Below are 17,151 nucleotides of genomic sequence, written 5' to 3' on the forward strand. Positions count from 1 at the left end.
TTGTCCTTAAAGCACATTTGAACTCATTTGGCAGTGTGCTTAGGGTCATAGGGGGTTTTCCAGAGGCAGAATAATCTTATTGTGTGTAAACTTGACTTTCAAAAAGAGTTATAACAATTTCTCAAACAATCTCTCTCTCATTATTCTGCTATTAAGCAGAACAGAAACACATCTGATCATCCTAACTTACTTAAAAGAGAAAGGTTTAGTCACATTGACATCTGACTTTATTTTAAATGCTTATGTGCCTTTTTTATTCAGTGTATGTACACTTCTGCTTTCAGCTGTATGTGTGTAGATGTTTAATGAAGTGTATTTGTGTATTAAGTGTGTGTGTGTGTTGTCCTGGAAGTCCTTTGATGTAAGTACCTAGTAGTTAAGGGCACTTAATATAAAGTGGCACCAACATCTTCCTATATAGAGTGTATTTGCAGCACTGACCGATGTGTGTGTGTGCCATCAGGTCTGCCAGGACGGTGGCGGCTGAAGCGGAGCTGGTGTTGGTGCAGTGCTGCGCTCGTCCTCCAGGGTGTGAGGAGGTGGAGGAGGCAGAGGAGGACGTGGAGGAGCCCTGGATCACCCTGTTAAACCAGTGCTCCACGCTGGCCTGAGCAGCATACGGGGATGAGGAGGCGAAGCGGCCTGTCCGGCGCAGAGAGCCCTCATCCTCTGAAGCTGATGACGTGTCTGGCAGGAACACAACAGCAGCAGGTCAGCACCAAACACACTCTACACTTGCAGGATCTTCATTTGTGGATGATATAACTGTTTCAAGAGACACTCTAACTTTATTTATTCATTTTCCTTCAGCTTAGTCACCTATTCATCAGGGGTCACTACAGTGGAATGAACCGCCAACTATTCCAGCATATGTTTTGCACAGCAGATGCCCTACCAGCTGCAACCCAGTACTAGGAAACACCCATACACACTCATCCTCACACACACTCGTACACTACGGCCAATTCAGTTAATCAATTCCCCTATAGCGCATGTGTTTGGACTGTGGGGGAAACCGGAGGAAACCCATGCCAACACTGGGAGTACATGCAAACTCTACACAGAAACACCAACTGACTCAGCCGGAACTTGAACCACTAACCACTCAAACTGCTGACCACTGAGCCACCCTCAAAATCAAGTTATTTAGCTTTTTAAAATAGTTCCCGTGGTGGTTTTGTCCAGAGTATCATATAAGATGTTTGATGTATCTTCCTGTGCTGATCATTTGCTATTAATAACAATCCGTTATTTTTGATAAGACATCATGTTTGTAACATCGCCTCACCTCCACTTTGCTCTATGCTGCACATTTTTAACCTCTTGAGATTACTTTTACTTTACAATTACTATGAAAAAATTACTCCATAGGAAAAAACTCACTAAAGACATTTACTGCCTATTGTAAGTACATCGTGTGTAATTGCTAAATTGGAGTAAAGACCTGCTAGATTAAGTTCAGTGAACTTGAAAATGTAAGTTAATAAATCCAAAACAATGCAAATTAAACATTTACAGTTGAAGCCAGAATTATTCGCCCTCCCTTTGACTTTTATATATTTTTTAAATATTCCCCAGATGATGTTGAACAGATTGAGGAAATGTTCACAGTGTGTCTGATAATATTTGTTCTTCTGGAGAAAGTCTTAATTGTTTTATTTCGGCTAGAATAAAATCAGTTTTAAATTTTTTAAAGACTATTTTAAGGTCAATAATATTAGCCCCTTTAAGCTATATTTATTTTGATAGTCTACAGAACAAACCATCATTATACAATGACTTGCCTAATTACCCTAACCTGTTCAGTTAACCTAATTACCCTAGTGAAACCTTTAAATGTCACTTTAAGCTGAACACTAGTGTCTTGAAGAATATCTAGTCTAATATTATGTGCTGTCATCATGACAAACAGAAAATAAATCAGTTATTAGAGATGAGTTATTAACACTCTTATGATTAGAAATGTGTTGAAGTAATCTGCTCTTCATTAAACAGAAACTGGGGGAAAAATAAACAGTAATAATTCTGACTTTCACTGTATCTAGTTTTTTTTTTTTTTTTTGCATTTCCTTATTTTTGTTAGCAAAATTATTATTTTTTTAACTTTTGCTTTGTGATTTTTGGAGATTTGCAATTATTCATTTCTTTTTTTTGCTCAATACTTTATTTTTTGTTTGTAAAACTTCCTTTTATTTTGCAAGTATATATGACCTTAGATTAACTCCATACCAGAGCAGCCAGAGGAAACCCACAGATCGATGTTCATGCTGTTGTCTGCAATATATTGTTTTTATATCCGCACATCTCGATATTAAAGTCGATTATTAAATGTAATATAAAGCCCTTCAATTGTAAGAGTGACTTTATTGTTATGCAGTAGTTTCTGTGAGCCAAATCCTCCATTAAAACAGCAGGAGAGCTGATTCATGATCATAATGGAGGAATAATTAAAGGTGTTTGTTCTTGATTCAGTGTGACTGTGCTGAGATCATCTGGAAAACACATATGAAGTCATGCTCATGTGGTCAGACGGAAAGCCCACACCGCTGCATCACGTTCCCCATTATAAATGCATTATCAATGACACAGACGGACAAATAGCAGACGTCCAGCTAATAATGAATGAAAGATGTCATATCGCTAAACCATCTGCACCATTTCATCACGCGTAAGGCATCTACAGACCGAGTGAACTGAGTATAACGAGAGAAAAACACTTCTAAATCAAACTCCAGTGCACTGATGATTAGCCGACTAATTCTATTATAATTATCATCAGCAGTAACGAGCTGCTGTTTGTTTCTCCCAGCAAGCAAACAACATTCTTCTAACTCTCTTAGTTTCATTAAGCTTAGTTTATATAAATAAAAACAATAGACTTTTTTTCTGAAGTAACATGACATAAGGTGGCACGGTGGCTCAGTGGTTAGCACTGCAGTCTCACAGCAAGAAGGTCTCTGGTTCGAGTCCCAGCTGGGTCAGTTTACCGCAGTGCGTCCCTACTATATGACAGGGTTCCCACTTTAAGCCAAATTCTCTGATGTTCACTGACTAAAAAGCTGAATTTCCATTCATATCAGCTTAATTGGCATGACGAGCACAGTACTGCCCAAGCAATTATACAAAACATAAACAATAAAGAGTAGTTTAGGCCATCTAATATAAGATGAAACCAATAAAACAACCCTGAATGGCTGTAAAAACAACACAAAAACTGGACGTAAAAAAACTGAATATTCTTCACAATGTCTGATGACAGGTCTATGAGGGATAAACTGTCTTTAAAACAGTCCTCAAAATCAGCAGGAGTGTAAATAATGAAGTGTTTCTGACAGCCAGATGGGTTATCAGATCAATCAGAGCGCTGTAATGTGTGTGTTAGTTTGTGCTCAGAACATAAAGGAGTCATCGAACCGTGAGCCGACACTGAACGGGCCCGATCTGCTGATCTGACCCCAAACACTCAATCCTGCTGACCTTTCACTCACTGTCTGCATCATTACTGAGTGCATCAGCTCACCACACACACACATACACAAGTACGCACACACACAAGCACGCACACACACATACATACATACATTTGCACATACACACACATGTGCGTACAGTATGTACCTGGAGGAGTGCATGCTTCGACTGAAGACTGCACCAGCACAGAGCGTCTCTTTGAGGGCATAGGCATCTTTCTCTCTTTATATTTGGCCAAAGCTGCTTGAACTGCTTCTGTATGAAGATCTGCAAGACACACAACACACACACAACACTTTCACAAACACAGCGCAAAATATAGCAGGAAACACATTTGACCGTGACGCCCCATATTATATTATATTATATTATATTATATTATATTATATTATATTATATTATATTATATTATATTATATTATATTATATTATATTATATTATGTTATATTATATCATATTATTTATTAATTATATTATATTATATTTTATTTTATTATTTTATATTATATTATATTATTTATTAATTATATTATATTATATTTTATTTTATTATATTATTTATTAATTATGTTATATTATATTATATTATATTATATTATATTATATTATATTGTATTATATTATATTATATTATATTATATTTTATTTTATTATTTTATATTATATTATATTATTTATTAATTATATTATATTATATTTTATTTTATTATATTATTTATTAATTATGTTATATTATATTATATTATATTATATTATATTATATTATATTATATTATATTATATTGTATTATATTATATTATATTATATTATATTATATTATATTATATTATATTATATTATTTTATATTATATTATATTATATTATATTATAATAAATTATATTATATCATATCATATCATATTATTCATTAATTATGTAATATTTTATTTTATTTTATTGTATTATTTTATATTATATTATATTATTTATTAATTATATTTTATTTTATATTATATTATATTATATTATATTATATTGTATTATTTTATATTATATTATATTATATTATATTATATTATATTACATTATATTATTTATATTATATTATATTATTAATTATATTTTATTTTATTTTATTTTATTTTATATATATATATATATATATATATATATATATATATATATATATATGTGTGTGTGTGTGTGTGTGTGTGTGTGTGTGTGTGTGTGTGTGTGTGTGTGTGTGTGTGTGTGTGTGTGTGTGTGTGTGTTTGAAATCACTATCTTAAGATAAAGTTAAGGTATATTAAAATACATCATGAATACTTTTATAGAATCCTGCTAATATGTATTGTACTCAGTGGAATTTTTGTGCATAATTCCGAAATGTCCATAAAAGCAGATATGTGGAAGCACCTGATCTGAAGCGCTCATCCCTGGAGTTGGCCAGCCGAGGTTTGTTGTGTTTGGAGGCCGGATGAGCCGCCGGTGCTGAAGACTGAATCCTGTGATCGATCTGAAGAGACGGATCTACACCTGCACACACACACACACACAGCATGATCACTCACATACAACAACACATTACTTACAGCTCCATGCTTCACATTTGAAGCTCCGACTCACTGGAAATACGTGCCTCAGTCAAATTTTTTGAAAACATTTCTCCTGGTACATTTCGTTGTACATTTCAGATGGCAAATCCACTAGAGGACGCTGTCTACATTTTTGCTAATCTGAAATACGTTATTTTGGGTGTGTTTTGCTTCGTATAGGAAGGCAAATCCACTAGAGGGCGCTGGCTACATTTTTAAAATCTAAAATATATTACTTAGGGTACATTTTGTTGTAAAATTCAGATGGCAAATCCACTAGAGGGTGCCCTGTACATTTTTTGAGAATCCAAAATATTTTATTTAGGGTATGCTTCATTGCACGTTACAGATGACGAATCCACAAGAGGGCACTGTCCACATTTTAATGAATCAAAAATACGTTATTTAGAGTATGTTCCGTTTCGATTCAGATAGCAAATCCACTAGAGGGCACTGTCTACATTTTTGCAAAACTTAAAATACATTGTTCAAGGTAAGTTTCAATACGCATTTTAGACAACAGATCCACTAGAGGGCGCTTTCTACATTTTTGCCATTCTGAGATAGCTTATTTAGGGTATGTTTTTTTGTACGTTTCAGATGACAAATCCACTAGAGGACGCTGTCTACATTTTTGTAAATCTGAAATACCTTCTTTAGGGTGTGTTTTGTCTCGTTTTAGATGGCAAATCCAATAGAGGGCGCTGTCTACACTTTTGCCAATCTAAAATATGTTATATAGGGTACATTTTGTTGAACGTTTCAGAGGGCAAATCCACTAGAGGGCGTTGTATACATTTTTGAGAATCCAAAATACGTTATTTAGGGTATGTTTTGTTTAGATTGAGATATCAAATCCACTAGAGGGCACTGTCTACATTTTAGCAAAACTTAAAATACATTGTTCAAGGTAAGTTTCAATAGACATTTTAGACAACAGATCCACTAGAGGGCGCTTTTTTACATTTTTGCCAATCTGAGATACGTTATTTAGGGTATGTTTTGTTGTACGTTTCAGATGATAAATCCACCGGAGGGCATTGTGTACACTTTTGACAATCTGAAATGCGTTACCTTGAGCAGCGTCTCCCAACCCTGTTCCCGGAGGCACACCAACACTACATATTTTGGATGTCTCCCTTCTCTGACCCATACATTTCAGGTTAGGAGTCTCTCTAATATTCTGATGAGTTGATTCAGGTGTGTTTGAATAGGTAAAGGTTAAAATTTTACTATTGGTGTGCCTTCAGGAACAGGTTTGGGAAACACTGACTGTTTTGTTGCACATTTCAGAGGATAAACCACAAGGGGGCGCTGTCTACATTTTTGCAAATCTAAAATGCATAACTTAGGGTGTGTTTTGTTGTATGTTCCAGATGACAAATCCACTAGAGGGCGCTGTCTACATTTTTTACCAATCTGAAATATGATTTAGGGTGTGTTTTGTCGTATGTTTTAGATGACACATCCACTAGAGGGCGCTGTCTACAAAGCATACCCTAAAAACAAATTTCAAATTCACAAAAATGCCCTCTAGTAGATTTATCATCTGAAGCGTACAACAAAACACACCCTAGGTGACATATTTTAGATTCAATCACAACACCCGACCATGAGAGAAAACATAACCGTATGTCAATAGGTGACACATAGACATCAGTTGGTTTGTGGTGTTTATTTTTATTTTTTGCAAAGAGATGCATGAAAATAATCATATATTGATCAATAATATGTGCCTGTAAATATCATTAATGTGAAAAGGAACAAACGTTGTTGTCGTCATACTGCCCCCTGGTGTTCAGTTCACCTAAAAACTGGATTCATTATGTTGAAGTATGTTTTAGAGGTGGCACAAAAATCTAGGCTGAAGCACGTATTAACAACAGGCCAGAGCGGCATCACTGGATTAAGGGCACTAAACTGTAAAAACTCTAGTGCCATAGAAATACACATAAGTGAACAATCTCAGGGTGAGAAGCTGACTTTAATGAAGCGGTGAGGAGACACTCTTCAGTTTCAACACTATCACTGCAGTCACACATTAATCTTCTCTGCACTTCAGACTGCTCTTGATCTGGGTAACAAAATACCTGGAGAACATCTGAGACTGTCTCACACTCTCACACACACACACACACACACACAATTCACATCTGCTCAGTGCATTTACTAAACTAGAGTTTCACACATGCAGAAACTTTAAGAGCTTTGAACAGATTTGGGAAAGTGATTTCTTCCCTCTTTGGGATGGAACCACGAGGCGACGTTCATTCACAGAACACAAGTTTCTGGAGGCACATACATCTGCAGAAGTGAGAGCAGATAAGAAGGAGCAAAGCCAGAAGTCGCTTTGTAGGCAAACATCAGAGCTTTGAATTTGATGCGAGCAGCAACTGGCAGCCAGTGCAAACGTATGAGCAGCGGAGTGACATGTGCTCTTTTAGGTTCATTAAAGACCACTCGTGCTGCTGCGTTCTGAAGCAGCTGAAGAGGTTTGATAGAGTTAGCTGGAAGCCCGGCTAGTAGAGAGTTGCAATAGTCCAGTCTGGAGAGAACAAGAGCTTGAACAAGGAGTTGAGCTGCATGTTCAGATATATGTGATATTGGTGAAACTTTAGATTAAGTATCAATTCTCACTATGATCTTGTGTCTTATTACCTTAATAACTATTAATAAGCAGCAAACTATGAGTTTAATTAGCTAAAAGTCCAGGTTAATGGTTTAATGATAGCCAGAATTGAACTAAATATTAAACAATAATAAAGTGTGACCAAATATTAAAGTTCTTTAAATGTGTGCTTCTTTCTCACATCTAGAAGGAAATAAAAACAAAAATAATAATCACAGATGTACACGAATAATCATATCGTAATAGATGCAAACTGTGAATATGATAATACATGATCTGACACCATTTATTTAAAGCACTTCTATTATTAACAAAAAATTGTGATTACTCTTTATTTTCAGACAGCAGCAGCTCAGTGTCCACATCATTACAGTGCAGGGTTGCCAGGGTTGCAGCTTTCCTACACAATTGGAATATTTACGTGTTTTAAATATGAAGTTGTGGGACGTGTATAGTATTTTACTTTTTTTTTTCTCAGCAGCAGCCCAAAGAATGTTTTAATAAATGTATTAGGCTGCATGGTGGCTCAATGGTTAGCACGGTGGCCTCACAGCAAGAAGGTCTCTGGTTCGAGTCCCGGGTGGGTCAGTTGGGGAGCTAATAACATTGATCTTAAAATGGCTTTAAAACTATTAAAAACTGCTTTTATTCTAGCCGAAATAAAACAAATAAGACTTTCTCCAGACGAACAAATATTTTTTTCTCCTTTTAGGCAGGTTTTGTTTTGTCATCATCAGGTTTTCATGGACCTGGCAACCCAGTTTGAGTGTATCTGCAGAAATCTGCATCTTTCTGAAGTTGAGGCTGATGATGAACTGCAGTATTGGAGTTATGTAAGATCCATGCGGCAGCAGAAAGGAGAAACTGAAGAGCTTTCGTGACCTCTGTGCTTTTCACCATCTATCAGCACATGCTCGAACACCGCTGGACTGGATTTGACTAAAGATTGTGGACACTGAGGATGAAAACAGTCCTGCTTTTGCCATGACATCTACGCTTCGCCATGTTTTCAGCCATGCTGAATGTAAACCAATGCAAATCACCACTGAAAGAGTGAAGCGTTTTATAGTGCTTACTGAAAACATTGTACACTCAGAACAACATGAACTAATGTGTGTGTGTGTGTGTGTGTGTGTGTGTGTGTGTGTGTCATATATATTTATGAGCAATATAACACGAGTAGCAGTATGATATGGCTGTATATCAGCACTGGTGGGAGGCGTGCGTTGCTTAGTGCCTATAGCTAGTGTAATAGATTAGTGCCCCCACCAGTGCCGATATACAGCCATATCGCATAGCTACTCGTGTGATATTGCGTTTATACAACAGTTTGACGGCATAATTGTGTATATAAAAACAAAATCAAACATGGAGAGTCTCTAAAACCCTTTTGTATGAGGAACTACTTTCTTCCGCGTTGGATTCAAATCATGAGCTGACAGTTAAACAGCTGAGCAAGCATCTTTTACACTGTAGATCTGTAGTGTCTGCTTTCTGCTGGCTGCATGTGGGCGGAGTAATACACAAAGGGTAAAGAGGCTGTATGGGTGCTGATATTACTTAAATATATCACAGCTATCAGCCAATCAGATTCGAGAACCAGAAAGAAATGTTGTATATATATATATATATATATATATATATATATATATATATATATATATATATATATATATATATATATATATATATATATATATATATATAGGTTAAATCAGGGAAAGGTGCTCCAGTTTCCACCACAGTCCAAACACATGTGCTATAGGGGAATAGATTAACTAAATTAGCCATAGTGTGTGTGTGAATGAGTGTGTATGGGTGTTTCCCAGTGATGAGTTGCAGCTGGAGGGGCATCCGCTGTGTAGAACATATGCTGAAATAGTTGGCGGTTCATTCCACTGTGGTCACGCCAGATTAACAAAGGGACTAAGCTGGAAACAGAATGAATGAATGATATTTGGTCTAATTTTTGATGTACTCTGCATTGTTGGAACACAATCCAGATCTGAAATCAGAATAATTCCTGAAGGATCACGTCAGAAGACTACAGTGATGATGCTGAACAGTCACAGGAATAACTTGCATGTTAAAATATGTTCAAAAACTGTTATCATGACACATTTAATGTGTTTCTGATCTCAGTGAGCAGAGGAGATCTTTTAAAAACACTGACCTGTGCGTGCGTATGTGTGTGTGTGTGTGTGTGTGTTCAGCTTCACAAAAGCTCAACTATGTGCAAACATAACAAAGCCATGAACGCTACAAGTATCTCCGTCCAGTTGCTAAGCAAAACAAATGTCGCTCCACCATTGGCTGACAACCGGCCAATCACATTCCTGTTTCCAATGTTACTAGCCAGATCTGGACCCAAACATTAAAGACGCAACAATGTAAAGATGGGAACACTGACAGAGTCGGTTATAACTATATAAGACTGTATGAATGTAGCTACACCTTAATATTGATGATTAATTGTCTCTTTTTTTATTAGAGCACAATAAAAAGTAACAAATGAACATGTATTCGCATAAAAAAGTAAAGTATTTTAACATCTATCCTTCTATCAGTTTAACAAACACACATTACAGGAGCTGCTGCCACTAACGATTATTTTGATAACCGATTAGTTGTGTGATTATTCTGACGATTAATCAAATAAAACTAAATACATTTTTAACGGTAAAGTAACAAATAAACACGTGTATTTGCATAATAGATGTTAATTCTCTGGGTTATTTTAACTTTTATCCTTTTATCAGTTTAAGAAACGCACATTTGCTAGGGTTGCGACCAATGATTATTTCGTTAATCGATTAGTTGTGCAATTATTTTGATGATTAATCGGATAAAAACGAAATACTTTTATAATGTTAATCCTCCTCTGTTCTCACGCTTGTATGCATTTCATTCGCAAAAATGCTTAATTCTGTGTTTGGTGTGAATCCAGCAAAAATGTCATCATTACCCCCTGTTGGTTCGGAGTATTCTTAACATGCGTTTTAATGTGGACAGATTATTTTAAAAATGAAAGCGTGGAAAATACCCATGTACGTGTGAACATTAGGAGTGTAATTTTTTGATATGTTTAGGGTCCCGTAGGCTTTACTTGTGCAGTTGTCTGTAAACCAGCTCAAAAAAAGACAAAGATAAATCCTGCAGCATCTCTGCTGAAATGCTCATTCAGAATCAAGAGCTAATTTCTGTTTCAGAGCCAGACCCAAAACACAGAGTTAGAGCAGACAGACGCTCACTTTTCCACCGCAAGCATTATAAAGCTTTCATGCAGGACGATCTAAAATTAAACACACACCAGGAATATAGATTTAGCCTACAGTGAGTCACATCACACATGAACAACATCCACAGACTGACCGCTCATGATGAGGGAAACATGATGATAGAACAATTATCATCCGAGTCTGTGGCCTATGATTTAGAAAAATTAAATAAAATTACTGAATAATTAAAAATAAACAAAACAACAAAATAAAATAAAGTAAAATTAAAGTAAAAAAATACAAAAATTTGAAACACTAATAAAATAAAACAAAATAAAAATAAATTATATAAAAATAAATTAAATAAAGAATAAAAAAATTTATAAAAATATAAAATTAAATGAAAAAAACTATATTATTGGGTAAAAAAAATGTAAAATAAATGAAATAAAATAAGTAAAATTTAATTTAATTAAAATTATTATTTATTTAATTCTTTTAAAACAAACCAACAAGTTAAATCATATTTAAAATAATAAAATTAAAAATTAAAATTAAATAAATGAAAATAAAATAAAACAATCAAACAAATAAATAAAATAAAATAAAGTAAAGTAAAATTCAATTCAATTAAAAATAACTAAAGTTTAAAACATAAATAAAATACAACATAAAAATGAAATTTTTTATAAATTAAATATTAAATTTGATTTAATTGAAAAAATTATACAATAAAAATTAAATAAACAAATAAAAGAAAAGAAAATAAGCTAAAATAATAAATTAATTAATACATTATTTATTTATTTAATCAAAATAATAATAATAATTAAATTAAGTTGAATACGAAACTATAAAACAACATAAAAAATAAGATAAAATAAAATTAGCTTCTGCCTGGCACAATAAGCAGTTGAAAACGGATGGATGGCAACACAAACTGAATTATTAATAATAACAATGCCATGCAAATATAAGCAACATGCATATTTTCATCAATCAAAAAAGATGAGCATTTATAAATAACAGTCAGTTCTGCATGTGAGATATGTGGATAAATGAGCAGTGGCTAGACAGCGAGCGCAAACAGCAGACACACACACACACACACACACACACACACACACACACACACACACACACACACACACACACACACACACACACACACAGTTTGCGGTAGTCTGAACCTGCACTTAGCTTGTAGTTTTACAGTCTGGATAAGTCATGTTCACCACAGACACACACACACTCACACACAAGCACACACACACACACTCACACTGTTTCCATTAGTTGACGGTCTTCTTGACACAAGCCAAACTGTGCACAGTTCTCAGATCAGTGCCAGCGCAGGCAAACTGCAGTTTATAACCCTGTGTGCTGAAATCAATGTGTGTGTGTGTGTGTGTGTGTATGTGTGTGTGCATCAGTGCTTTACCTTGTATCTGGGGAATGTAGGGCGCCAGTAATTTCCCTCTTTTCTTCTCATAGCCTTTCTGCGTGATGTCACCTATAAAGAGACCGAGAGAGAGAGAGAGAGAGAATTAAAAATGATTATCAATTAATTCCATAATTATGCAGGCGATACCCCATTACAGAGAGAGTTATACAGAAAACACCAAATCTCCCTCAACAGTTGAAAATAAATTTCTTCAGCAACACCAAACACTGCGAAAGTTGAAATACACAACACATTGAGAAGACTACTGATATGAATTGCAGAATTCCAGAAATTCCAGAAATCCACGACACAAAACAAAGGATGACACTTTACTTTAGCTCACAGCTCCTGCTATTCACACTGGCTGAGTACCTGCCTGTTATTAAGACATGACCTGTTCAGTCTGCATCCCTAATCTAACCCAACACCTAAACCCGATTTCTACCTCACTTCCTATTAATAAACAGCTAATGGTGTTAGTTAATGGTTTGTTAACACTGTGAATTGTGACTTACACTAAAGTGTTACCAATAACTGAGACGTAACCCTCATGTAAAGCCTACATTAATATCTGAAACTGTAGAAGAACTCCTCATTGAAAACTCTACACAAACAACAGCTCCAACCTGAAACTCTCTATAAAGCAGGACATACTGAGAGACTGAGAGAAAGACAAAGAGATTGTGATGAATCATGTGTTCTGCATCACAGCGTCAGCCTGGCACAGCAGAGCACAGACACACACACACACACTCACACACACACACACACACACACACGGTGCTGTAATGATGCTTCTACTGTACAGACTGTATAATCTCTCCTATCTAAACTCAACCCTCACAGCAAGCAATCTACACCTTCAAAATGCTGCATTCAGCAGTAAAGACTACACATCTACCTCTGAATCCCAACAGGGAAAACCAGCAACATTCAAGAATGCATGATTATGATGGTACGGCTTTGCAGTCAATGAATGATTATATTGGAAGTCAATGGGGCAAAAACAGGCTCCAACATCACCAAAGGGGAGTCGATCTGAACAGAGAGTATTGTTGAGTTTTTCAAAAATTTCAAAAAGTCTTTTCCCAAATATGTGTCTATGCTTTTGGAAAATAAAAAAAACAATTAATAAAAAAAAATAATGATAATAAGAACATTACAATAAAATAATTAATAAAAAGAAATAAAAATAAAAACATTAAATTCAATCAAAATAAAAAGATAATTACATTAAATTAAATAAGTTAAATAATAAATACATACATCAATTTATTATTTAATTAATTAAAAATAAACAAACAAAATTAAATGAAAGTAGGTTAAACAAATAAAAAAAAAAAAATAAAATAAAATAAAATAAAATTCTAAAATATGTGCCTATGCTTTTGAAAAATAAAATAATTAATTAAAAAACAAAACAAAATATATATTCAAGCTAAATTAAATTTAATTAAAATTACAAAAATGCGAAACAATTATGAAACATAAAATGAATAAAATACAGATATTAAATTAAATCAAAATAAAAATATAATTACATTAAATAAAATATAATTAGTAAATAATAAATAAATAAATTAATTAATTAATTATTTCAAAATAAACAAACCACTAAATCAAATAAAATTAAATAAACAAAACAAAATTTTTTTAATAAAATAAAATAAAATAAAATAAATTTAAATAAAATAAAATAAAATAAAATAAAATAAAATAAAATAAAATAAGATAAAATAAAATAAAATAAAATAAAATGCTAAAATCTCCTAAAATATGTGTTTATGCTTTTGGAAAATAAAATAAAATAATTAAATAAAAAAATTACAAAATATAATTAAGTAAAATTCAATTAAATTAAAATCACAAAAATGTAAAACATTAATACAATTTTAAAAAACGTAAATTAAAAATAAAAACAATTTAATAAAATCAAAATTAAATTAAATAAGTAAAATAATACCTTTATTAATAACTTAATTATTTAATTATTTAAAAATAAACAAACCACTTAATAAAATAAAACTAAATACAAAAAATAAAATAAAATAAAATAAAATAAAATAAAATCCCCAAATTTCAAAAATCATTCAGCAAAAATCATCTCATTTGTTCAAACACAGAGAAAGATGAGGCCAAATTAAGACTCAAAATCAACCCAGAGTGGATGAAAACGACCCAACAGCACACAATAAATAAGTGTTCTGTCACACTCCAACACAATTAAACTCTCAACATGCCACATTTTAATACATATTTCATATTTTTTCACACAAGAAAGCTTACGTATGAGAACATCTCACAGCAACACACACGATGCTGCATTTTACATGCTATCATATACATTTGAGCTACTAATTTCTAACCCATCATTGTAAGTTATTTTGTTAGATGACCTGCAGATTTGGCTTCTGTTCTGACTAATCTAATGTATAAGCACAAATATAATATTGTAGAGCTTCCTATTAAACATATGAATGTAAATGAGAGATTTGTGGGGGGTGAACTCATATATGCAGAGCTCTGGAAATTATATTAAAACAAACATATATTTAGAAGGCAATTAACGGTGATAAAATCTCCGGCCAGCACTAATAAAAAATACATCTTAAATTCTTAAACATGATGGGTTCAGTCTGACAGTCTCTTACAGGAAACAATTGCAGATTATAGTTAATGCTTTAAACAGCGCAGTGCTTTAATGCGGTGTGAAGAAGAGGAGATGAGAGACACATCGCACACTGTTTCTCACCACCATCCCCCCTCACACACACACACACACACACACACACACACACACACACACACACACACACACACACACACACACACACACACACACACACACACACACACACACACACACACACACACACACACACACACACAGGATCCAGTGTCCACAGTCACGGTTTAAATCAGAAACTCCTCAGAGTGTCAGAAACAGGAGGATCAGCGTGACCAGATCAACACAAAAGACCAGAGCAGAAACCTTCAGTGATTAGCAGACAGTAATCACACACACACACACACACACACACACACACACACACTATTTCCATCCACCCATTTCATGTATATTTTGGAATATTGCGTAGGGTTGAGGAGGTAATCTTCATCTCTGATCTGACATCAGGGTTGCCAGGGTGGTGGGTTTCCCACACAATTGGGCTCTTCTGAAAATCCATTTTACATGAAAAGCTCTAAAGTGTCAGGATGTGTTTAATTGATAATGTGCGTAAAGTTTCTGTCTTGAAACTGAATCATTTCTGAATGCGCATTGATAATGGAATGCATACCTGGCAACCCAAAGACTGCAGCAAAGTGAGCGAGTATCAAAGCATCTGACACACACACACACACACACACATCAGAGGAAGAAGTGTTTAGTTTAACACTTATACTGTATCTACAATTACAGAACTATCAGAGTAGATCTGCTAAACACCGTGATGTTCTTGCTGTGTTAATCACTGCCTTATACAGGTAAAGGAGGAGGAGTAGGGGTGAAGGGGGGATTCTTCAAGATGAAGATGGTTTAGGTTAGATACTCTGGTTGTTAGTTAGGAATCGTGTGATTGGTGAATCATGCGTTCGCTAATGCAGGACCAGCTGTGATCAAGCATAATCACGTGCTCCTCTCGAAATTAGTTGATAAATAAGCTCCTCAAGGAAAGAGATCAGGCTATTTTCATTCCCTTCAGGCAGGTTTAAAAGTCTCTGTGAGATTAAATGAAGGTTTTTTAGATTTCAGTGTGTTCTTTTTAATGATATCTATAATCTAGAGTGCTGTAAAACAGTGACAAAACTCACATGAGGACGATATAAACTAGGGATGGGCTGATGGACGATGCCATCGCTCATCGCCGATAGACAACACGATGCTGAGCCTGCATCGCCGATCCTCCGCCCCGCCTCCGTCGCAAATCCGCTGGTCGAAAAACACACACTCAGGCCCCGTTTACACTAATATGTCTTAGTAAATGATCCACATCCACACCGTTTTACCTAGCATTTCTGAACAGCCCTCCGTCTGCTGGAAATGCCAACCCAAGCTCATTCTGTAAATGTAGTCCCGCGGACGTTTCTGGAGACAGCGGAATACGTCCCGGGAGGTACGTACGGCTACATTTATTTTTTTCAAGCGAACACTGCGGGGCGGTGTGACGCTGTTCCCTTTCACGCTTGCCGGCTGACGGATTACCTCCTTGTGGAGGGCTTCCCCGCTGCAACCCGTTTGTCCACTCAGCTCATCGTGTACGTCGGCAGGCTCGAGATGCAGAGAGGTTTCGAGTCCGGGAAAGAGCGTTTCCAGCAATCAGGTAAGACAAAAACACAATCCCAAAAATTAAGTGAACGAATTTCGTAACAGGGTGAGAACGCGGTGAAATCCAAAAACGCGGTGGAATAAAAAAAATCAGGGCTTTTCTTTTTTTGGACGGCTTTTATGAACTATTGGTTGGGTTTAGGGAAGCGAGCGGGCGGGTGGGTCGATCGGTAAAATTGGTTGGGTTCAGGGAAGGAGGAGGGCGGGTCAGCCGATTGGCCGGTCGCGCAGACAATCATCCAGTCAGTCGGACAGCGGCCTCTAGTGGGTTCACGCGAGAACAGCGCGGGCGCGAACTGCACTCACGAGAGGCATCTGAGGTGCGAAAAAGCGCACAACAGCGGCCTCTCGCGGATTCACAAAAACAAAAACTGCAGCCGTACGTACCCGCCGGGATGTATTCCGCGGTCTCCAGAAACGTTCGCGGGACTACATTTCCACAATGAGCCTGGGTTGGAAAATGCACATCACAACCCCACACACAC

General features: G+C 35.2%; 1 protein-coding gene across 7 annotated transcripts in view; it reads right to left on the bottom strand.

Annotated features, from left to right (window-relative positions):
* The window catches only part of dip2a (DIP2 acetate--CoA ligase A), a 133,183-nt gene that overhangs the window by 43,251 nt on the left and 72,781 nt on the right, over positions 1–17,151 (bottom strand). For all 7 annotated transcript variants that reach the window (XR_015499011.1, XM_087267241.1, XM_087267240.1 and 4 more), the window contains exons 2-5: positions 12,337–12,408; positions 4,870–4,989; positions 3,619–3,738; positions 442–687 (exon numbers count right to left, since the gene is read on the bottom strand). Coding sequence is in view for 6 of the 7 variants with exons in the window: in XM_087267241.1 (XP_087123367.1) it covers positions 442–687; positions 3,619–3,738; positions 4,870–4,989; positions 12,337–12,408 (558 nt within the window). In the remaining variant the exon portion in view is untranslated. The remainder of the gene's footprint in view (positions 1–441; positions 688–3,618; positions 3,739–4,869; positions 4,990–12,336; positions 12,409–17,151) is intronic.

Source organism: Danio rerio, chromosome 9 (genome assembly GCF_052040795.2).
Source record: "Danio rerio strain M-AB ecotype USA chromosome 9, GRCz13ab, whole genome shotgun sequence".
Lineage (NCBI taxonomy): Eukaryota > Metazoa > Chordata > Actinopteri > Cypriniformes > Danionidae > Danio > Danio rerio.